Source organism: Doryrhamphus excisus, chromosome 8 (genome assembly GCF_030265055.1).
Source record: "Doryrhamphus excisus isolate RoL2022-K1 chromosome 8, RoL_Dexc_1.0, whole genome shotgun sequence".
NCBI classification, from domain to species: Eukaryota; Metazoa; Chordata; class Actinopteri; order Syngnathiformes; family Syngnathidae; genus Doryrhamphus; species Doryrhamphus excisus.
Window position 1 is genome coordinate 18,700,125 of NC_080473.1, and position 25,014 is coordinate 18,725,138.

The 25,014-nt window shown below is 41.0% G+C and overlaps 1 protein-coding gene and 1 long non-coding RNA gene across 4 annotated transcripts; one reads left to right on the plus strand and one right to left on the minus strand.

Annotated features, from left to right (window-relative positions):
- Positions 1–687: 687 nt before the first annotated feature.
- LOC131134473 (uncharacterized) lies at positions 688–8,596 on the minus strand. Of its 3 annotated transcripts, none has more exons than XR_009131401.1 (4): positions 8,566–8,596; positions 7,408–7,552; positions 3,687–3,764; positions 688–2,275 (listed from the first exon to the last, which is right to left on the minus strand). It is a non-coding gene; the product is annotated as an uncharacterized LOC131134473 (long non-coding RNA). The 3 variants fall into 3 exon arrangements; XR_009131402.1 differs by lacking the exon at positions 8,566–8,596 and adding an exon at positions 8,044–8,554; XR_009131400.1 differs by lacking the exons at positions 7,408–7,552; positions 8,566–8,596 and having other exon boundaries at positions 3,687–3,938.
- On the plus strand, positions 3,999–11,808 carry tbx2b (T-box transcription factor 2b). Its single transcript, XM_058079797.1, has 7 exons — positions 3,999–4,692; positions 5,312–5,579; positions 6,118–6,264; positions 7,717–7,793; positions 8,120–8,283; positions 9,552–10,117; positions 10,474–11,808. Exons 1-7 carry the CDS (start codon positions 4,328–4,330, stop codon positions 10,900–10,902), a joined length of 2,016 nt encoding a protein of 671 aa, XP_057935780.1. The 5' UTR covers positions 3,999–4,327; the 3' UTR covers positions 10,903–11,808.
- Positions 11,809–25,014: the final 13,206 nt, after the last annotated feature.

Genomic DNA, 25,014 nt, shown 5'->3' on the forward strand with positions numbered 1-25,014 from the left:
ACACGGTCTCCTATCAAGGGAGGCTGTTGCCACCAACTTACATACATCCATAAATGTAATCCATAAAAAGTTGATTGACAATATCATCATATAAATCCAAATATATTAACATTAATAAATGAAAGAAAAAAGACATCTATGGTATAGGGTTTGCTAAAATCTCAACATATAATTTATACGGACAATATTTTATTATGTAAGTGTATTTTATTTTCAATTGGTATTGTGTGATGAATCATTCTAATTATATCATTACAAATAAAACAGTTGTTATATTTGCTATTATATAATCATAATTAATAGTAATATAAAAAAATTAAAAAATAATAGTAATAATTTACAGATGTAATATAAAAAATTATTATTTATTATTTTAAATAGTTTAATATTTAATTTACAAATGAAGAACATTACACATAGTATTCATATATAAGAACATCAATAAATAAATATGCTACAATAATTTAAGTGTTAAATGTAAATACTAAACATTCTCCAATATCATTTTTTTTTTCAAATTGTATAATATCCATTTTTGTGTCCAAAATCCCAAAGGTGAGAGTGTTTTATTTACTTGGGAGCATTTTAACGAATTTAAAGAGTTATTCAACAGCAGCTTTCTGTTGCTCAATTATAGTGAAGGGCGCCAAGATGGCTGCCGGATGCTATAAGTCAGCCAGCACCATCTGGGTGCTAAAATCTTTTAATGGTCATATTGATGTCTATTCATTACAAGAATAGTACATGAAAGAGATGGGGAGATTGAAAGAGAAAGAGAAACAGCCTTTTTACCTTTGTGCTTGTTTTGGAAGATTCATTGGACAATTCAGGGAAATGCAAAACTGTGAAAAATAAAGCATCCGCCGGTAGGCCGACACTGCATGTACATATACAGTATACTGAATACTGTATAGTGTATTCATATACTGTATGTATGATATACATTACATGGAATTATAGATTTTTAAAAGTGTTAGTTTCATCATGAATTGTTCATGAAATTAAACATGTATTGGTATAAAATATGGATTTTACCCTGGATGTGTACAGTATCCCTATACTGTATGTATTGTATCAAATATGTGTAGTACGCTGTACATGTACAGTATACTATACTGTATGTATTAGTATCAAATACTTGTATTACACTGTACATGTACAGTGTACTATACTGTATGTATTGGTATCAAAAACGTGTATTACACTGGATGTGTACAGTATACTATACTGTATGAGTATCAAAGACAATACGTATATATTATCATGTATGTGTACAGTATAATATACTGTATGTATTAATATCAAATATGTACATTATCCTGTATGTGTACAATATACTATACGATATGTATTATTATCATATACATATATTACCCTGTATGTGTACAGTATACTATACAGTATGTATTAATATGAAATACATAATATGTGCACAGTATGTGCACAGTATACTATACAGTATGTATTAATATGAAATACATATATTACCCTGTATGTGTACAGTTTACTATACTGTATGTATTAGTATCTAATATGTGTATTACACTGTATGTGTACAGTATACTATACAGTATGTATTAGTATGAAATACATATATTACCCTGTATGTGTACAGTATACTATACAGTATGTATTAGTATGAAATACATATATTACCCTGTATGTGTACAGTATACTGTACAGTATGTATTTTTATTAAATACATATATTACCCTGTATGTGTACAGTATACTATAGAGTATGTCCAGACTACAGACTGAAACTGTTGTATTTATTTAGTGTGTAAAAAGAGGCCTATGTTTGTCTTTAATATGATTATATTATAAAAAATACAAATTATGTCACGAACAACTAAACAGTAGAAGTGGAAGAAAAGAGCAAAAGGTGTAATATAAAGAAAAGGGGTTGAAATGTTTCTATACGGTATACTATTATATAGATGAGGTGGACTTTTTCATGTTTTACTGCACTGCTTAACTTCTTTTTACACTTGTGTGACGATTAGTGTAGTTAAAGTGTGACGTGATAAAAGTATTACATGAACACTTCATCAGTGTAAGCCTGCATGGAACAAACAGGCCGCCTGCTGCTCTCATTATTTCTAACAGCAGGCCAAGAACCCATTCTAGAATGCTCTAGAGTGGATCTTCTTTCTGCATCCAAACAAGGAGTCCTTCTAGCGCCCCCGTCTGGTGCCTTGCCTTGCCTTGCAGGCCAGGTGTCAGGTGGATGTCCTTCCAATGGTGTCACCATGGTACAGTTTTTGACCTTTCATCTGCAAGTGGATGGAATACATTTAGATGACATTGGAATACATACAGAATACTTTTTTACTGCAGTGTAAATATTGTACTATATGATTATACATGATAGTACATGAGATTAGCCTTAAAGGAGGATGAATGGTTTAACAGGAAGAGGGTGTGCTGGTGCTGGTGGGAGGAGGTGGGGGTAGGGTGGGGGTGGGGTGGGGTGGGGGGGTCCCTCGGTGTGACAAGAGGAAATATGAAGGACTTTGACAGCTCTTAAACGGTCTGGCGCCAAGACTTGAGTCTCGGCGCTAAATATAGCAGAGATGATGCAGGATATGGAAGCTCAAGATGAGGAGATGGAAGTCAATGCGAGGAAGAAAAAAGAAAACAAAACCACGAAGGTGCGTCAGATGTTTTTTTTTTCTCTTAGAAGAATACACACACACGTACATATACATATTATACTGTATATTTACATACAAAGTGTATTTTTTCTTATTAGGCGGACCATGTGATATCATCAACCCGGCATCGCTCCATTCCTTGATCATCATTTACTACATATTTCATAACCTCCATTAGCAGTATAAATAATATTATACCTCCTAACTATTTTCATACCCGCAGAAGCTCCAAAGATGGACAACATTTTTAATCGTAAAATAAATGCTTACAATTATTTTTTGTTTTATTTATGACCCCATCAAAATAATATAGCATGTAATAATCCTAAATAATTGTACTGTATGTCAACTTGCATAACAGTGACGTTGAGCTTCGTGTGTGTGTGTGTGTGTGTGTGTGTGTGTGTGTGTGTGTGTGTGTGTGTGTGTGTGTGGTTGGAGGCCGTGCATGCAACAAGTGTTCCGTGGGAGGCCGTCATTGTTCCGGGAGGCTTCTTTACGTGGATGTGGCACTTGTTGTTGCAATAAAAAAAACATCATATCTATTATCCAGTCATATTTCTGCACCGTGCACGTGCTCGTGCAGCACCACGTGGCTTCATTAGAATAATATATATTAATTTATTTTCTGTATAATTGTATCTTTAATTTGATGAAAGATATTATTTACCGGTCGTCAAGTTCACGTGAATAATTTTATTTTAAGGAAGTAAATATGTCATGTTTTTTTGGGCGGACAAGTCATGACATGACTGGTAAATAATATCATGATAATAATAGTAATAATAATAATAATAATAATAATAATAATAATAATAATAGAAGATGTTGCTGTGCCTCCTCAGGCTAAATAAAAAGAGACAAGTGATTATTGCGAGTGGCGCCGAGCGGCTCTTATGGAGCAAATTGGGAGCTACTTGATTGAAAAGCGGCGCAACAAGACTGTCAATCATTCGGCGTGAAAAAAGACGAGAAAAAAAATATGACAACAGACGTGACTTGAAGGCTTTCTATCCAAAAGAGAACTCACCCCTCTCCAAAGTGTCTGTTATCTTCATACACAGTGTCCCTGAACGTATCATCCGGGTTCGTTCGCGATCGCAGCCTCCTGTGGTGAATTTGCATAGGATAAGATACAAATGTAAAAAAAAACAAAAAAAAACAAGAAGTAAAGTGAGTAATAAAAGTGTAAAGTGAGTATAAAGACATGAAAAGAGCGAGGAGGAGCGGCACCGAGGTTGGGTTGATGGGGGTGGGATTTCCTGCTCCTTGCTGTCATTGGTTAATATTTGATTCTGTTGACATGTTTTCTTACTGCTAATGCTTCCGACACCTCCTGCTTCTCCTCCTCTTCTCAGAGCCGTCACAGCCACGCCTATCGGGCCCACAGTTGGTCCGCGGCGCGTAAAATCAGCAATCAAAGGGGCTTGCTTCATTAGGGTCGCGGGTTTGAGGCTGCAGGAAGGATATGTGAGATAGTCACGGCTCCGCAGCGAAGCGGGACACGTCGGGGGTCCGGTCCGTGTGGGATGACTGAGGCGAAGGAGCGCTTGGTTCGTTTTCCCGCGCCGCTTGGAGCTACCGAAGCAAGTGAAAGGATAAAGTGTCGCCTGGCTCCGTTTCCACTCCACTGAAGCACCCAAATTGTTCCATTCGGAATCGGACGCACCGATGAGAGATCCAGTTTTCACTGCAGGGACTGCAATGGCTTATCACCCTTTCCACGCACACCGGCCCGCCGACTTCCCCATGTCCGCTTTCCTAGCGGCCGCTCAGCCCTCCTTCTTCCCGGCTCTCAGCCTCCCCCCCGGGGCGCTCGCGAAGTCCCTCCCGGATCACCACAGCCTGGCCGGGGCGGCGGAGACGGGGCTGCACCCGGCCCTCAGCCACCACCAGGCGGCCCATCTCCGCGGCATGAAGAACCTGGAGCCCGAGGAGGACGTGGACGACGACCCCAAAGTCACCTTGGAAGCCAAGGATCTTTGGGACCAGTTCCATAAACTCGGCACAGAAATGGTTATTACCAAATCCGGAAGGTAGGAAGGATTCTAGATTAAATTCTATCATTGTATTTGGGTATTTTTTAGGGGGAACCAAAAAATATTTCCTAACTTACTAAAAGTCTATCAATATTAATGACATTTCTAATCAATTGGATTTATTGTACATTTTTACACCCCCTCCCAAACATCTTATTTCTAATTCTTATAGATTATTTCTTTATTCCGCTATGCTATGACTAAAAAGTGTCAACTAAAATTTCTACCTTTTTTAAACCGTGTAAATTAGGTCTTTAAACAAACAAAGTCTAGTTTAGAATGCTGATTTATGATGATTCCTTTCCGGGTGGTGTAGTAAATGAACATGATGCGGATGGACAGTGCAGAAATGATGGATTATGACCACGTCACTTACATCCTATTCAATAGGGGCAGGCCGATGTTTATTATTATGTATGACATTATTACTATTATTATAGGTCTTGTCTGTGTTTTATGATTTATAGGACTTGTTTCTAAAAATTACCTTTCAATGTAAAAAAAAAAAAATCAGTCCCAAATCCATCCCAGGAGCGCCGCATATGGCGTAGAATGATTATAACATTTGAGAGAAAAGTGCTTTCCGTGCTGACTAGACGCCTTTTGGCGCGTACAGGAGGATGTTTCCGCCCTTCAAAGTGCGCATCAACGGGCTGGACAAGAAAGCCAAATACATCCTGCTGATGGACATCGTGGCGGCGGACGACTGCCGCTACAAGTTCCACAATTCCCGCTGGATGGTGGCGGGGAAGGCCGACCCGGAGATGCCCAAGAGGATGTACATCCACCCGGACAGCCCCGCCACCGGCGAGCAGTGGATGGCCAAGCCTGTTGCTTTCCATAAACTCAAGCTCACCAACAACATCTCCGATAAGCATGGATTTGTAAGTAATAATCCATCACAATACATGATAAACATGCCTTTTAAATATAGAATACGACAACACTGCTTATGCATTAATTACGCAATTTACGGATAATGTATTTGTGATATTATATATGTTATTTCACTGTTTGGGTGTTTTTTTAATATATATATATATATATATATATATATATATTTACCTGGTAACAAACCAGGATACATATTTAATTGTAATGAATGCAACTAAGTTTATATTACTAGAAAAAAGTTTTCTTACAAAAATGCTGTAATGACATTTATTGTAATACATGCACTATTTATTGTTTAGTGTTCTTCAGCGAGACCTTTATTTTATCATTATGGTGACAGTCAACACCGCACACGCCATTTCTGAACTGCATCTCTATGATATAATATCAGAATAGTTTTAGATACTGTGTTTATGGTGAAGACCAATGAATAGCAGTTTTATTTACTTATTTATTTCAAATAAGCTTTCATTGCCTGAATATTGGTGTATGGCTCCTGACAGTGAAAGTGTGATGGTGCTTTTGCAGACCATCCTAAATTCCATGCACAAGTACCAGCCCAGGTTCCACATCGTGAGGGCCAACGACATCCTCAAGCTTCCTTACAGCACATTCAGGACTTACGTCTTCCCGGAAACGGAATTTGTGGCCGTGACAGCTTACCAGAACGACAAGGTGAGGCTGTTGCATCATATTACTTTTCATGCCACATCACACGTCAACACTTGGTGCGCTTTTATAACCTCCATTTCATCGAAGTATAAAAATAAATAAGTAAATACGCCTTTGAAAAAGGTATGGGAACGCCGTAGCCTGGCATAGTCACGTGATTGTCACGTGACAACCCCACCAAAAACGTCTCCCATCATGTCACGTAAAGGCCTTGATGAGTTCACGATCAGTAGGAAACAACACAGGACACATTTGAACACCTTCGAAGTCTTAACGTTAACGTTACATCAAGGGTGTCCAAAGTGCAGCTCCAGGGCAATCTGCGGCACGTGGTTTATTTATTGGCCTGTGCCACATTCAAGAAATATCTTTTCACAAGAAAATGATTAGAATCAATAGCAGCAAAAGTTGTAGTATTGTAAAAAATAATACAAAATATGTCATTTTTGGAAAATTAGGTTGGGGGAAGTTAGATTATGATGGTCAAAATATGGGAATTAAGTAAAAACATATTCTTACAAGAAGAACATTTACAATAAGAAAGTGGATATAATGGGGGGAAAATGTTTTTATTAAAACAAAGTCTGAACATTGTGAGGGAAAATGCTGTCATTTTAATAACAGAAAACAAAATAAAGTCATTTTTGGAAATTAACCTGGGGAAAAAGTTTTAATATTATGGGAATAAAGTCATACTATTATAAAATAAAAGTGGAAATAGATGGAAAATTTACAGATTAAAACAGCTGTCATTTTATGGGAATAAAGTCAGAGCATTGTGAGGAAAAATGGCATTTTGGTGGCATATAAGAAAAAAACAATTACAAAAACAATTTTTAAAAATGCTGTAATTTTACAAGAATAAAGTCATAACACTACGAGGAAACAAATGTCATTTTAGTGGTAGGGGGGTTAAATATTCAAGAAAAATGCTATTTTCAAGTAATATTATGAGAAGTAAACAGCCCAAAATAAAGTTGCTATTTTTGAAAAAGTTACTATTATGGTAATAAAGTAATAAAAGGGTTGCAAAGATTATTTTTAAAAAAAACAGCAAAAATGGTGCAAAATAGCAAAGAGTGGCTTGTGTTTATTCCTATGAAATTGATGGAAGACGATCAGTGATGATTTATGTGTGTCTGTCACCTGTGCGATGGTCACTGGGGTCATCTGGATCCGTTTAGAGGACACAAGAAGGTCACACACACACATGCGCACGCCGGGAAGAATCTTTTTTAAATGGATGGCACGACGATGTCAATTATTGATATGATAGTCATCTGTTCTTCTCCTGTGTGTGGGAAACAAAAGGCTTGTTTCATGTCTCCATGGGAAAGAGTCCTTTATGAATAATACACACTTATCACATCACACTTGGAAGATTCTCAACAAGGCAATTAAATAGCATTCTTTAAAACATCAATAAAATCTTACTTGTCTTCTGCTCTGTGACAGATAACGCAGCTTAAAATCGACAACAATCCCTTTGCCAAAGGATTCAGAGACACGGGCAACGGAAGGCGAGAGAAAAGGTAATATCATTGTTATTATTACTGCTAGGAAACACAATCTTTACTTGTATGCTTTACTGATAATGCTTTACTGAAATTGCTCAGATTTTCTACTTTATTTGAGGGTGATTGAACGCACCACAGCATAGCGCTATGGTACTCTAGGTTGTACAATGGACAGAGTGTAAGAAAGTGTAACAAAATAATAGAATTCTCTTTCAATTATTCCTTATTCTTTAATAAGGAAAATATATCGATCCTGTATTCTCACTTGTACGGTTGATGTTCGATCCCGATATGTGATGAAGAAGTACATCATGTCATGCTGCTGTTGCTGCTGTGGACAGGAAACAGCTAACCATGCCGTCGCTGAGGATGTACGAGGAGTGCAAGGCGGACCGGGACGGCGCCGACTCGGACGCCTCCAGTGAACCTCCCACCGCCATGGACGCTATTCACTCCCCGCTGGGAACCTCCACCAGCCCGCCCGGCATCACCCGTCCCAGCCATGGTGAGGAACAACTTAAGTCGGATCGAAGTCATTGAAAAAGTGTCATTTATTGGGTGTCGTTTGAACTTGTTTGCTATGGTCACAAACACGTCAGGCTTGCCGCAGCTATTTGAAGGCCCGCTATTTTCATACATTGTTTTCGATTCATTATTTGAAGAAATATAGCATTACGAATTTAATTTTAATCTCTGACACCCAATTAAAGCATTGCAGTTGGTAAATGGATTTAAAATGTGCTTTCGTGGCAAAAAAAAATGAGCTTTCGGAAAAGCCTTAGCTTACCTGACACGCTGCCATTTTGGGCACAGGCACGTGACTGTCACATGACAACCAGCCTTAAATGTTCACGTGTCACCTAATGACGTTTCAACACTTCAAAAGCTGTCTTTTAGATTTACTACATGTAAATAAACGTCATTAATCATTTTATGTTATAGTGTATACAATATCATACTTTGATTTTCGATATTCATCCCAATTGGGCCGACAATGTCACGTGTAAATAATAAAATAATAAAAATAAAGACCATATGTAATTAAAATATATAATAATGTCGCAAATAATGAAATCAGTGTGATTAAATTCACTTGCATTTTGCATTTTATTTCCTTTTTTAAGTCATTCTGTAATTCTAGTCAAATCTGTGTGCAAAATTGGCCTGTAACCTGATTTTGTCTGTAATATGTTTTTAACATGTTCAATGTTTTATATTGTTCTCCTGCTACTTGGCCCAAGTTGCTCCATTTAAAGAGTGAGTTTTAACCTGCTTAAATAATGCTTAAAAGTGTTAAAGTGAAATAAATAGTTGCATATATTGTTCTTATTTTTTATTAGAATGAATTTAGTGGCAACTATATTTGAGGGCTTTAACATAAGATGAAAACGGTACCAAATCACGTGAGCACACATACCCTGGCATAAAATGTCAAATTGTCACACTGAATTCTTCCTTCTTCACAAGAATACGTGCTGCGGAAAAAAGCCAAAGAAAAAGCGCTTCACCACTTGATGTGTGCTAAAGTAAGTGCTAGTGAGCTTCGGCGAGATCTAATGCGTGGCGATGGTCCGAGCGTTTTCAGAAGCATTTTTTGTGGCAGTGGCAATTTTGTAAGTTTAGGCAAAATATACCAAAATCACAGCTGTTGCGTCAGCACTGAAAGTTTAAACAGCAGGAGCCATTTTGGGGGGCTTGACCATTAGATAATATTTCTTGTGTGGCGCACCTGCCATGTTCTACTTTGACCCTTGTTGGCGTTTGTGCTTCCAGATGACAAAACGTGCAGCGACAGCGAGCAGGAGTTGGAGCACCACGACGAACGCTGCACAAGCTCCAACAGTCTCGGGACCGAACCTGTGTCCCCCTACAGCTCCAGATGCGAGGAGCGGGTCAGGGAAAGGCCCTCTGTGGCGGACAAGAAGGAGGACTCGGCGTTCGGCGTTCGGAACCTTGAGAAAGACAAAGCAGAGAGCAGGCATCGGAAGGACACGGCAGACTCAGAGGCTGCGAGCATCAACGCTCTGAAGGACACCTTCTCCCCACTCATGGTCCAGACAGAAAGCCCTTCTTCGCACTTCAACCCGGGTCATTTACAAAGCCTGGCTCTGTCGGGCCTGCACAGCCAACAGTTCTTTAACCCTCTGAACGCCGGATCGCCGCTTTTGTTTCACCCCGGGCAGTTTGCCATGAACCCTGGAGCTTTTTCTGCTATGGGCATGGGGCATTTACTGGCCTCTGTGTCGGGAACAAGTGGTTTGGAAAATGCCTCTCAAGGAACAGGAGGAACCCCCAACGCCTTCCCTTTCCATCTGTCCCAGCATATGCTTGCTTCTCAGGTAAGCTTTGTCCAAGATATGCTACACCTGGACACGTCTACACGCATCCAAACAAGCTAACTCTTTCTGAAACATGGCGGCCTTGTGTCCTGGCAGGATATCGTTCTAACATGAGCACAGGCCCTCGGCATGTTCTAAAAATAAACCCCACATGGGATTGCTTTTAGCATCTTCAGTGGACACAATCTATCAGTGTTCCCCACCCAGTACTCTTGACCCTAAAGTCTGCATACAGAAAAGCATCATATATTAATAACTACTTTGTATAATATACTTTTAGCATGTTTCCTTATGTAAATAGTAGGTGTGACTATGATTGGCTATAGTAACAGGAGTATCCATGTGTTGTATTGCAGGGCATCCCCATGCCTCCCTTTGGAGGTCTCTTTCCGTACCCCTACACCTACATGGCAGCAGCCGCAGCAGCAGCCTCCGCCCTCCCGGCGACCAGCGCCTCCAGCCCGCTGTCCAGGAACCCTTTTCTGGCCACGTCCCGACCACGCCTCCGCTTCAATCCCTACCAGCTCCCTGTGTCTTTGTCTCAGAGCTCCAGCCTGCTCACCACCGGCCTGCAAGGTGGCCTCAATCCGGGCTCTGAATCGTCCAAGCCGAGCAGTCGAGAGACAAGCCCGGCCTTAGAACACCACAGCAGCGGCAAGAATGGAAGATCGTCCCCAAAAAGCCCTCTAAAGGACTCTGTCAATGAACTCCAGAGTATTCAGAGACTGGTGAGTGGCCTGGAGGGCCAGAGGGAGCCTTCCCCGGCAGCGAACTCTCCAAAGTGATGACCGCTCTCTTTGGGATCTTCTTGTCTTGCAAACCCGAGGACTGTTCAAACTACAGGAACTAAGGCCGTGCTTTGGTACCCTTGCCGTGGTTCAGGCTGAGAAATGTTTTTAGATGAATGCTACCAACCCCATCGACCCATGTGGACCACTCACGCAAACAAAGCTACCCTGCATCCTGAAGCTTTAGTGACTCAATCAGACCCAATCAGCCAAGAACGTCTCAGGTACATTGTTACACATCAGCAAAATCATCACTCAGCTACGTCAGTAGGACACCCCTCCAGCATTCACATGACAATAACATGGGTAGGATTAGGATTAGGGTTAGGGTTGTACCATTTAGTGAAAGTGACTATTTTCGGGTTAGGGTTGTACAAAGGAGCGGGACTGGACTAGGTGTAGGTTAGGGTTCGGGGTAGTGTTGTGCAATTCTGTCAAACTGATTTGAGAGTTAGGGATCGGGGTTAGAGGTTAGGTTAGCATTAGGGTCAGGGTTAGTCAACGGGATGAACATGCTGGATTATCGTGACAATGAAATACAATGTATGGGACTTGACCAGGGTAAATCATTCAAACCAATCTGTGCGCCCATGTATAGCCTGCTAACAGGATGCAGGTCCAAATCCTTCAGCCTAACACCGGGACGGTTGGATTTGGTCAAGTGGCCTAGTTTGTAAAAACAAGACAAAAAAAAACAAAAAAAAAAAACACGCCATCAGTCTTACATCCGGTGCAAGGCGTGCAAGTGGAACGGTCGTATTCCAGAGGAAATATGTTTCTGATCTATTTATGTGATTAAAGTAAAGAAATAAAATGTGTAAATAACTCTAAGATCCAAGAATATGCAATTGGTATTAATTTATTTAAGGCTGTATACTTTGCGTGTATATATTTCCATGATAACCCCAACCCGTGAAACCTACGCAGGCATCGACACGCTGTCCCCAAAGCCTGGACACATGCAATATGCATACATTATACCAGTTCATTCAGAATTCTACATAATAAATAGAAAAGACAGCCAATCAAATCATACATAGAATGCCCATGCGTCCGGACTGTAGGGACACCATGTATAAGAATGAAAATGTTGGTGAAAAGCTGATTATTATGGGACAGGTGTGCCATATTTATATCCGCCGATACAAGGAGAGGAAAAACCAAACACACACGTTAACTTCACTCCAGCCAGACGATCAAAAGCAATCCCTTGGTTATTCGTGGACATATTTAAACATGAGCTACTCTTCTTTATCCTGGTTGTCCATTTTATCTGATTGTCTCACAATTTTCAATAAAATTTGTTGTGTGAAAACGTGTCTCATCATTATCCTTGGTGTCAGTTGACAAGAGCCACATTTATGCAACATGAGCTCCCGTGGCGGGCACACCGCCCCCTGCTGTCCATATGATGCATTGCATTCAATGTCCTCATGATACTCTCCATACACAATAGAATTATCATATTAAAATGTAATATTTTAACATTGTAATTAAAAAATGAACGATTAGAAAGACGAATTCTTAATAATACGCGTTTTAGAATTAATTAATAAATGAATATGAATAAAAACTATGATCCCTAGAGGCTGCACTTAAATATAATGTATACAGTATATGATATAATACATCAATTGATTGTTATAATAAAAATATTTTATAATAAATCATGAACTACTTTTATAAATGTGTCTATTTAAATATGTAGTATGTACAGAGGGGACAGTGTGGACTTTTTGCATGAAGTTATTTGCTTTTGTAGAACATGTCAATGTCTTAAAGGAACATACCATGCATATGTAATTCAACATTTTCATTCTTTTTTTTAATAAAATTATGTATTCCGGTCTTGATGGGGTGTGTTTTTCCATGTGCGCGTCACAGGTGGATTTAACTTCTTAACACCTCCACGACCGTTGCTGCAATATTGATTATAGGTCATTTTAAATTGTCAATAACTGTGATGAGGCCGCCCCCCGTTGGCACCAATTTGTGGGATGCGTTCAGGCGAGTGAATCGGCAAATGAGTGTGTGTGTGTGTGTGTGTGCGTGTGTGTGTGTGTGTGTGTGTGTGTGTGTGTGCGTGCATTTAAAGGGTTAAGCAGTGGGAGCAAAGAGCCGCAGACATCCTTTTGTCCGGGACCCGGCGCCTGTCGCCTGCCTGCCGGCCACAGCTTCCACGCCGCCCTGTTGTCTAATTAATGAATTCATTTTCTTTTCTTTTGGCGGGGGTAATTACACAACTCTCATTCAATTACGGGGACATGGCTGCCACGTTATGCACAATGAATAGAAAGCGACCTGCACAGGCTGGAAAAAGTATTTGTCTCCATCAGTCAGCGTGTAAGAAGATGAATAGAAGGAGATAACGACTGCTGACAGCAACCTTGGTGGAGGACAACATGGCTCACACTTTGTTCCAGCTACACTCCTCTACGGACAAACATTATTATCATATCAGTATAAGACGAGGGTGTCCCTACGTAACATAACACACACGCCGAATGTGCTGTTTTTAATTGATTTATTCAAACTAGCTACGTGTGGATCGATAGTGAACTAGTCACACTTCCGATACCAGCTATTGGTGCTCTAAAATCGATCCTCGGATGCGTTTGTCTGTTGATCGTAGACGCAGCCATGTGTCAATTGTCAATAAAGTTTTTGAATGTGCATCAACATAAATAAACATGGCCGGGACTTCATGCACAGCTCTAACACGACGTTGTGTATTTCCATAACTGTTGGTTAGTCATTTATTTGAATGTTTTTATTTCAAATAAAAACACATTTTAATATATTTTACACGATTCTCTCCTCAGGTTTTTCTTTTGTTGGCTATTTAGTAAATCACCCCGCTACTGCGATGCACTTCAGGTCTTTTTTTTTTTTTTTTTTTTTTTTTTACAGAAATACATGTTTCAATTACTAATTGATTTCAATAAATTATTTATTACATTGATAAATTTATCAATGGTGGCTACGATATGAAATACACTACTTTAAAAAAACTTACCAGACACATGACATGGATTTTATCGGTAATGGATCGGTATGGGACTGTTCCTCAGTGTGGAATCGGATAAATCGAAAACTAAACACTAAACACGGAATGCACCATCATACACTGCATACACAGTCATATATGAAGAGCACTTTTTAGTATAATAGTGATATTATATTATTCTTACATGAATTATGAATGAAATATACAACAATGAACACATTGTCAACAATTAGATATCTTTTGTTTGTAAATAGGCATGTGCGTCGAACAGATAAATATCTAAATATCTAGATAGATATCAATATATCATTTAAAAATAATGATTTGTAAATTCAATGTACCTGTATGAGCAGCCAGAAATAGTGTATCAACCGCTAGGGGGCAGGCTTTCTTCTTGAGAAGGATCATGATGGTAAAGTTCTTTGGAATAAACGTTAACTCGGACTAATAACGCAACAAAGTGAAACGATGGAGGATGTTTATGAAACGAGCTAAAACCAATCCAATGTACCTGTCATTGAATAAATACATATTTTAGAAATATAGGTGTTGATTTGGCTCCCTTTTTCATAAATCATCTCACATCCTCATTCGATTATAAACAATGTGAGGCTTTTGTTTGTAAAACACTTTGAAAATAAGGATTACATTTTGGCGTATGCTTGTCATAGTGGTGTGCCAACTGATACAGAAATATTGATATTTATTTGTTATGCAATGTGGGGGGGGGGGTGACAAAAAGGGCAAAAAAACTGAAAAAATAAAAACTATAGGACTTATGGGTGACTGTCAAGACAAAGAGTGATTCAGAAGAATGGACATCAGGGCCTCACCCTGCAGCCATATCCCGAGGGGAAGGTCTCGCAGGTGAGAGCCTGGTGGTCTGCCTTCACACCGGATCCCCCCACCTGCAGACCCACGAACCACACAGGTAAACACAGTCCAGTGTTAGGTGGGTGCTAATAGATGGCGGAGGCCTGCTGCCTCATGGGTTAAGGACAAATATGATCAAAGACAGGCATGTCCAGTCAGGAGGAGACCTTGGTAGACCCAGCTGACCTGGGAACGCCTCGGTGATTCCACACTCCGGACCAGATAAGTGGCAGAAAATGGATGGATGGATCCTGTCATCAACTATGATTTAAAAATGTTCTTCTCTCAGCTGGAGCAAGTTTCTTTGGATTCTTCATTCCTCTTCTCCACATAAGTCTTAGTGTGTCCATGAGAACAGAGTCATGATTGCTTTAGTGTGGAAGAAAAGTGATTGTCAGGTACACGCTGATCCAAATGTTCCCATTACTTTGAGCACAGCCAGTTAGACGTTGGGATAAACTGGATGTCAACTCTGTGGTTTCTTTTCAACAAACAAGTTTAAATCTCTGATGGGCAGGAAGCTGAAATTGAGAGGAGTCAGATGAGGTGGCTCGAGCATCTGGTCAGGATGACTCCTGGACACTTCCCTCGGGAGGTGTTCAGGGCATGTGGAGGACTCGGGGAAGAGCCAGGACGCGTTGGAGAGACAATGTCCAGGGAAACACCTCAGCGTTTGCTGTGAGAAGGTGGACAAAGTAGCTGGGGAGAAGGAAGTCTAGGCTTCCATGCTTAGGCTGCTGCCTCCACAAGCCCACCTCGTAGGAGAAGATGGCTGGACGGATGGACAGATAGGTGGACGGATGGATGATGGATGGATGCAGATGGGTGGATGGACAGATGGGTGATGAATAGACAGATGGGTGGTTAGCGGACGGATGGTTGGACGGACGGATGAATGGATGGATCCTCGGGAAGTTCAAGCATCTCCAGTTGAGACGCTGCCTGGTCTGCTGCTGTGTGACCTTCAGTATAAGTACAGTACAAGTACAGTACAAGTACAGTACAAGTACAGTGAAAAGGTTGATGATAATCTGTGGCGTTTTCTTCAAGATTGCTAAATCTGTCCTTAGAACTCTCCTGCAGATTTGCCAACATTTCCCCTCAGATGTTTCTTGATTTGCTGTCAACAAAAAGAAAGTGTGCACTCATAAGAGCTTGAGTTTGTCCATCACTGAAGACACTTTGCATTGTTTATAACGTCCTTTGCACGTCTAGATTGACTTTTGTTTTACAAATGAAGCAGCATGTCACCAAGAAGTCCTAAATCTTAAATCCACTTTGGGACATGCAGAGTAGCTCAGGGTAATCCTCATGTTTCTTCTCCAAAAACATCGTCCCTGGTTTCAAACGTAACAGAAAAATAGGCCAGTGTGTTACCGCTCTGAGGAGAAGAACTAAGAGCCACAAGTTCAACTTTTTGGAGTGTCAGTGATTGACACAGCAAATGACAAGCAATGTAGCTGATTGGCTAGAAAGAGGTAGCTCTGTGCAACTACAGTCATTCCACTTTAACCTAATACTACATGTGCATACATGGAGCGGCGTGAGTGTTTTTTAAACACTGGTGGTCCTGCAAAAAATATGTAATGACCATATTCCCACCATATTATTATCAACTCCTATACCGACAAAATTAGAAAGCAGGGTTCAGCAGCTGTCCGGAAGTCCTCAGGAGCCCTTGGGACTGTGACTAATAATAGCGAAGTGGGTGTGCTTGGAGGCAGGCTGTTGGTGGAATAAATAAGAACAGATCGATTGGAAATCCAAGGAAATACGGCTGGAATAGGTGCAGATTCTGGAAGATCTAGAAGGTTTTCTAGCCCACAACTGAATATATAGGCCCAAAATGAGCATAATGGGGGGAAAAAAAGAGCAAAGAGTGAAGTTCATAGTAATAATCTGCTTTTTCACCTATATGACAAAACCAAGATGTTGTTTTTTCTTGAAATATTCATAACCTTTTAGCATATCTATGTGTGTTAGTTTAGATTATGGTTGATGAAATGTCTGGATACTCTGCAAAAAACATGTAATGACCATATTCCCACCATATTATTATCAACTTCTATACCGACAAAATTAGAAAGCAGGGTTCAGCAGCTGTTCGGAAGTCCTCGGGAGCCCTTGGGAGTGTGATCAATCATAGTGGAGTGGGTGTACCTGGAGGCAGGCTGTGGGTGGAATACATCAAAACAGACCATTGAAATCAAAGGAAATACAGCTGGAATAGGTGCAGATTCTGGAAGATCTAAAAGGTTTTCTAGTCCACAACTGAATATAAAGGCCCAAAATGAGCATTCTGGGTCCCCTTTAAGAAGAAAGTTGAAATAGTTGGAAAACTTGGACAAAAACAGCATAATGGGGAAAAAAGAGCAAAGAGTGAAGTTCATAGAAATAATCTTTTTCACGTATATGACAAAACCAAGATGTATTTTTTTCTTGAAATATCCATAACTTTTTAGCATATCTATGTGTGTTAGTTTAGATTATGGTTGTACATATGAAAGGTCTGGATACTCTGCAAAAAACATGTAATGACCATATTCCCACCATATTATTATCAACTTCTATACCGACAAAATTAGAAAGCAGGGTTCAGCAGCTGTCTGGAAGTCCTCGGGAGCCCTTGGGAGTGTGACCAATCATAGCGGAGTGGATGTGCCTGGAGGCAGGCTGTGGGTGGAATAAATCAAAATCCAAGGAAATACAGCTGGAATAGGTGCAGATTCTGGAAGATCTAGAAGGTTTTCTAGTCCACAACTGAATATGAAGGCCCAAAATGAACATAATGGGTCCCCTATAAGAAGAAAGTTGAAATAGTTGGAAAACTTGGACAAAAACAGCATAATGGGGAAAGAGGTTCATAGTAATAATGTGCTTTTTCACCTACATGACTAATCCGAGATGTCGTTTTTTCTTGAAATATTCATAACTTTTTAGCATATCTTTGTGTGTTACTTTAGATGATCATTTTTCAGTATGTGGTTGTACATATGAAAGGTCTGGCTACCACTATTACACAGTAGCATACAAAGGTGCCACTTTTCTCTGTTTCGGGTGTAATGTTGTAATGTCGGCCATTGTTAGTTTTATCTGCAGAATATGCTGGTTAATATCTTGCCCCCACACATTGGACACCCCTGCACTGCACCCGCCTGATTTGAGTGACGGTGTGAATGTGAGAGAATACCGTAGTGTTTGTGTTCTGTGATTGACCGGCAACACGTCCAGGTTGTGTGGTCTGCTGGGATTGGCTGTACCGTCCACCAATCTTCCCGATCAGCCATGGAGCTGTACTGTAAGCACAAGACTTGGAGGCTCATCCTCCTCACCCAGCCTTTCTTTAGGTACTTAATCACCTTCAGAAGGATTGTTCCTGCTTTGGTTAACCTGCCGCAAGCAGCGTGCGATCCCCACTAAACTCTACTTATCAAAGTAAATACTTGAGCTGGGCCAGGCTGCAAACTAAACATGCAGCTTTAAAGACGCAATGCGATGGCTGATGGTACAGCATCGGCCATCACTGCCAGTGTTTATGGATTCGTGTTGACTCAGACTTTTCAGGTCCCCTCACTTACTGGGTTCTCCACGTACCACTGTCCAAAACCATACCATACCATACCAAAACCATCTTATATTAATTAACAATCACCTCAAAAGTCCTCACACAATATGACTTATCCATTCATCCACCATTTCCTTCCCCAGGGGCAGCAGTCTCTGGGAGCCCAGATCTCAGACCTGAACAGCGCCCTTGCCTGGCGGTAAAGAGGCATGTGGGGCAATGTTCAACATCGGGAATGGATGTGTCCTGTTTGTGTTTATGGTCGTCCCTTGCAATACCCTTGTAGCATTATTGCTCCCTTTAGGTTTTTAGAAATGAATGAATAAATGATGGCTGCTTGGTGGTAGACTATGGTCTATTATCAGTGCAAACATGCTGAAATAAAGGTAATATGTAGTATTCTGGTCACTAGGTGGCAGTAATGACAGAAAACATAACATGACATTAACATTGCATAGAAGAATTTCCCACATCCTGTGTGGAAGTGGTAATCTTGGGGCTTTTTGAATTTAGAATAAACTAATTTGAGGCTAACTGGTTAACTCGCGGCTGCACGGCGGCCGAAGGGTTAGCGCGCAGGTCTCACAGCTATAAGACACAAATTAAATTCCCTCTGGATGTGAACACGTAGCTCAGTGGTGCCTCTGGTCACAGCCGCTCGTTGCATCCTGTGTCTGTGTCGGGTTTGCTACACCTTGCTGTATTGCAGTCATTTGTCGCCTCCTGTGTGTGGTGTCAATTAGAGTTGTGCAATGTAATGTCAACAACGAATAATACAGTGTAAAGATGACTATAGGGGTGTTATTTTCATGCCTGCAGGGCTCTAATAATGTTCAATCACTCATTTACTACTGCTTATCCTCACGAGGGTCACGGGGGTGCTGGAGCCTATCCCAGCTGTCTTCGGGGCGAGAGGCGGGGTACACCCTGGACTGGTGGCCAGCCAATCACAGGGCACATATAGACAAACAACCATTCACACTCACATTCATACCTATGGACAATTTGGACAATTAACCTAGCATGTTTTTGGAATGTGGGAGGAAACCCACGCATGCCCAGGGAGAACATGCAAACTCCACACAAAGATGGCCAAGGGTGGAATTGAACCTTGGTCTCCTAGCTGCGAGGTCTGCACGCTAACCACTCGACCACTGTGCCGCCCAGCTCTAACAATGTTAAAAACATATTTAGAAAGTCACATGCAGGTTTTCTATGCTCTAACTACCAAAATATTCCCATTAAGTGCAACGCTGTATAGGACTTAAGTCTTATTGTGGCTTCCTATGGGTTAAAAAAATGTCAAATATGATGGCAATTCTGAGTTGGAGACTCCACATGGGATTCCAAAGTAATGCTGCAGTGATCAGGTCACAGCAAGGCTTTATAGAAATCACAAAAGAATGAGGAAGAATAATGTGAATGTTGTGAAAGACGTACTTTGATGGAGTGAGCGTCATCTTTACGGTCACTACGGTGATGAAAGGATGGATGTTTACCTCAGGACAACAGTGCAGAAAGGCACTGTGTTCAATTCAAACTTTATTGAAATGAGACTGAAGAAAAGCAGTGATGTTGCTGTTGACGTTCTGTAAATCCCGTGCGCCTTCCTGGACCTGTTTAGGAACATTTGTCAGCTTTCAATCCAGCGTAATAGGATCAGGCTGTGAAGGCCATTTGAAACAGTGACACTGACAGGATGGGCGACTTGTTCTTCAGCTGTCTCCCAGATCAACGTGGCCGTGCTGCGTTAAGCAGACACCTGATTTGATGAGCGAACTTAGTCAGATCGTCACAGCCTAAGCCTTGATGGGATTAGCTACAAATCATCTGTTAAGAGTCTTTATAGTCGGGGCTGAGGACCTTAATCCCCATGTTTAGTTTCTTACCTGTGCCTAGTCCTCTTACTGTGTGCCAACTTAGCCCGACGTACCTGGAAAGGTGGTCCGATAATCCGACACCTGCTGTAAGGACACCTGGCGTCCAGATTAAACTCTTACGACCATTGTGCCTCGATGTCGGGGCTGTGGTTATCTTGCTATGACATCATTAGTAGTATCCTACAGAAACGTCATTATGTGCTACATCCACCATCTTGACATCACTTTGCTTTAATGGCTTCAATGTTCACATTGCATCATACACTCGTCATCAAATGTTAAAGGAAAAGTGCACCTTTTACGGAATGGTGCCCATCATGTCTTTCTGATTTCTGTGTGTTATAAAGATATAATAAAAAAGTGGAAATGTAAAGACTGTATCATTTGGTGTCTAACAGTGCCCACTAGTGTCAAGCACGAAGGAAACAATTGGGGCGATTTGTTTCTGTGTTAGGCAGCGTGTCAAGGGCAATAAGGCTTAGAGACTCAAACAGGAGGTGGGCAAAGGCAAAGACAGAATGTCTGCAACACCTTCGTGTCACCGAGAAAGGATTACGGGGGTGCCTGGTTTTCAGTGTACACACAGGCACGCAGTCAAACATACAGGCCGCGCTGTTAGTCCAGACTTACGTATTATCAGCACCACGGGGGGTGCTGGGAGCTTTGTCCATCAAGAAGTGGGTCAAGAAATAATACCGCAAGAAAAACTGCAATGCGGGGGTGGCTCAACCTCTTCCCCCGATTGTGTCCCGATATGACGCCCGGAGTGTCACTTTCCTGCACATATTCTTCTTAAAAACGTTGTAGGCAAAGTCAATGTAAAGCTGCCATTGAGCGATTTGAAAGTTATTTTCATCCCCAATGGTCAATAGTGGCGTTTACACTTGCGCGTAGTACGCCTAGCGTACGACAATAGCACGTGTGACACATATTGTTCTTGCATGGGTATGCATTGTCACCACTACTTCCCACATCTGTGAAGCGGTGTGACGCGTTTAGGGGGTGCTGGAGCCTATCCCAGCTGTCTTTGGGCGAGAGGCAGGGTACACCCTGGACTGGTCGTCACAGGGCACATGTAGACAAACAACCATTCACACTCACATTCATACCTATGGACAATTTGGAGTGGCCAATTAACCTAGCATGTTTTTGGAATGTGGGAGGAAACCGGAGTACCCGGAGAAAACCCACGCATGCACGGGGAGAACATGCAAACTCCACACCAAGATGGCCGAGGGTGGGACGTTTAGCTTCATTCATTTGCAAGAGATGTTGAACTCCACAAAAGAATCTCATGAAATAAATGGTCTCTCACTTGTACTGTATATGTACCTACTGATGGGGAAGCATTAGGGGGTCCAGTATCTTGCCCAAAGATATTTCTACATGATCACAGGAGGACTGAGGATCGAATGGAGGTGACCACTCTACCATTGAACCATGCCTACTCCAATAAGGTGCAGGAAAAGAATGTGCAAAGAGCAGGAAGGAGGCAATACACTAGAAAAACAGATAAGAAGACATTGCTTTGGGCAATATGAAAACATATTAACTTTTCAATACCAAATACCTATTTATACAAATGCACAAGAGGCAAAAAGAGGTGATGATGCAACTGCACAGTAATACAAGTCACTGTCACTGCAGCTTTAAGTCATGAAAACGGCCACAAGGTGGCAGAAGTGCATTTGATAAGAGCTCAGCATGGATCTCTGGTATGTATTTACACACTCAACAGTCAGGAGGATGTGGGAGAGCATTGGGTAATGTAGCCTACAGAAGGATACATATTGTAAGGAAACAAAGCAAACAAAGTTCAGTTCAAAATGGGAAAACTGTAAATAGTAAATGGTGTTATATTTGTAAGTTGCTGCTTTTCTCCTGGCTGCACGGCGGTTTAGTGGTTAGTGCACAGACCTCACAGCTAGGAGACAAGTGTCCAATTCACCCTCGGCCATCTCCATGTGGAATTTGCATGTTCTACCCGTGCATGCGTGGGTTTTCTCCGGGTACTCCGGTTTCCTCCCACATTCCAAAAACATGCTAGGTTAATTGGCGACTCCAAATTGTCCATAGGTATGAATGTGAGTGTGAATGGTTGTTTGTCTATATGTGCCCTGTGATTGGCTGGCCACCAGTCCAGGGTGTATCCCGCCATTAATGTGTGTAAAATGTGTGCATAGTGTGTTTATGGATGTAACGTTTGATTTGGAATAATTTCTTTAATAACTATTTACTATTTGATCTGGGTCATTTAAGTAACGTAAAGTGTGGGCCTGCGCCTCAGCACATAAAAAATTCAAATATTAATAATTAATATCATAACATTCTGAGAAAGAAATATGAGAAGTAAATTGAAATATTTGTATTTGTATTTAAAAAGAACAAAAAAAAAAGAAAAGAGCAGAAATTTGGTGGACAGAGGCATTTTTTAAAATTAGCCCCAGGATATTGTAAAAAAAAAAAAGATAATCATTCATTCATCCATTTTCTACTGCTTGTCCAATTAACCTAGCATGTTTTTGGAATGTGGGAGGAAACCGGAGTACCCGGAGAAAACCCACGCATGCACGGGGACAACATGCAAACTCCACACAGACATGGCCGAGGGTGGAATTGAACTCTGATCTCCTAGCTGTGAGGTCTGCGTGCTAACCACTTGATCGCCGTGCAGCCTAGAAAAGATAATAATCTAATTTTAAAAAACAAGAAAACAAAATAAAACATCAAAAGTTTTACCAGCATGAAGTCAGAATATTAAGAGAAAAAAGTTTAAAATAATATTTAGAAGCAAAATTTATATATATATATATTGGTATGAATGTGAGTGTGAATGGTTGTTTGTCTATATGTGCCCTGTGATTGGCTGGCCACCAGTCCAGGGTGTACCTGAAGACAGCCTGAAGACAGCTAAGATGCCCTAGTGAGGATAAGCGGTATAGAAAATGGATGGATGGATGATTGTTCAGATATCTCAGCTCTCACAAAAATCAAAGTGAAAGTTATACTTGAAAAGTATCTTTTCACAAAAAGCTAATATTTCTTATGGTATATGCCATGTTTATATAGCCATAGAACACAAAATGCGATGCGACTTGAAAGATCAATCTAAATGGTCTAAATGGTTGACAGAGAAGGGGGTGTTTTCTGAAACAAGTTTGCGATTGAGTTCAAGTTACTGGATCAGGATTATCATTATGACATCCTGACCCCCCCATATCGGCATCCCTAATTCTAAATGCATAATGAAAGGGATAAATGAAGATTTAAGGTTCATTTAGTTTCATTTTACCTTCATTGAGGACGTGACTGTTGCCAAAGACACCAGTGGCAGCAACGTCAACACAGACACCACCTTGGTGTTTGCTAGCAGTTATTCCTTCAATGCGACAAGTGTGCTCACAACTTCTTGATGTTCACTTAGCAAAGACCTACAGAATCAACCGCTGATGCCATCACAGACGGGCGATGAAGCAGCCAAGCGAATGAACAGATCTTTTTACTGAATAAACCGCAATGATCCGGTTCACTGAAATGAACGGTTTTGCCCACCACAAGCAAAGACCAACAGAGTCAACCACTGATGACATCATAGACAGGCGACAAAGTAGACTTCCTGTTCTGGTTTCCATTTTGTTAGCATGCTAATAGGATGCTAACAACCTCTCCTTGGTGTTCACTTAGCAATGACCTACAGAGTCAACCGCTGAAGACATCATAGAGGGCAAAGGAGCAGACTTCCTGTTCTGGTTTCCATTTTGTTAGCATGCTAACAACTTCTCCTTGGTGTTCACTTAGCAATGACCTACAGAGTCAACCGCTGATGACATCATAGACAGGCGACAAAGTAGACTTCCTGTTCTGGTTTCCATTTTGTTAGCATGCTAAAAGGATGCTAACAACTTCACCTTGGTGTTCGCTTAGCAATGACCTACAGAGTCAACCGCTGAAGACATCATAGAGGGCGAAGGAGCAGACTTCCTGTTCTGGTTTCCATTTTGTTAGCATGCTAATAGGATGCTAACAACTTCTCCTTGGTGTTCACTTAGCAATGACCTACAGAGTCAACTGCTGATGACATCATAGAGGGCGACGGAGCAGACTTCCTGTTCTGGTTTCCATTTTGTTAGCATGCTAACAACTTCTCCTTGGTGTTCACTTAGCAATGACCTACAGAGTCAACCGCTGATGACATCATAGACAGGCGACAAAGCAGACTTCCTGTTCTGGTTTCCATTTTGTTAGCATGATAATAGGATGCTAACAACTTCTCTGTGTTCACTTAGCAATGACCTACAGAGTCAACTGCTGAAGACATCATAGAGGGCGACGGAACAGACTACCTGTTCTGGTTTCCATTTTGTTAGCATGCTAATAGGATGCTAACAACGTCTCTGTGTTCACTTAGCAATGACCTACAGAGTCAACCGCTGAAGACATCATAGAGGGCGACAGAGCAGACTTCCTGTTCTGGTTTCCATTTTGTTAGCATGCTAATAGGATGTTAACAACTTCTCCGTGTTCACTTAGCAATGACCTACAGAGTCAACCGCTGATGACATCATAAAGGGCAACGGATCAGACTTCCGGTTCTGGTTTCCATTTTGTTAGCATGATAATAGGATGCTAACAACTTCTCCTTGGTGTTCACTTAACAATGATCTACAGAGTCAATCGCTGATGACATCATAGACCGGCGACAAAGCAGACTTCCTGTTCTGGTTTCCATTTTGTTAGCATGTTAATAGGATGCTAACCACTTCACCGTGTTCACTTAGCAATGA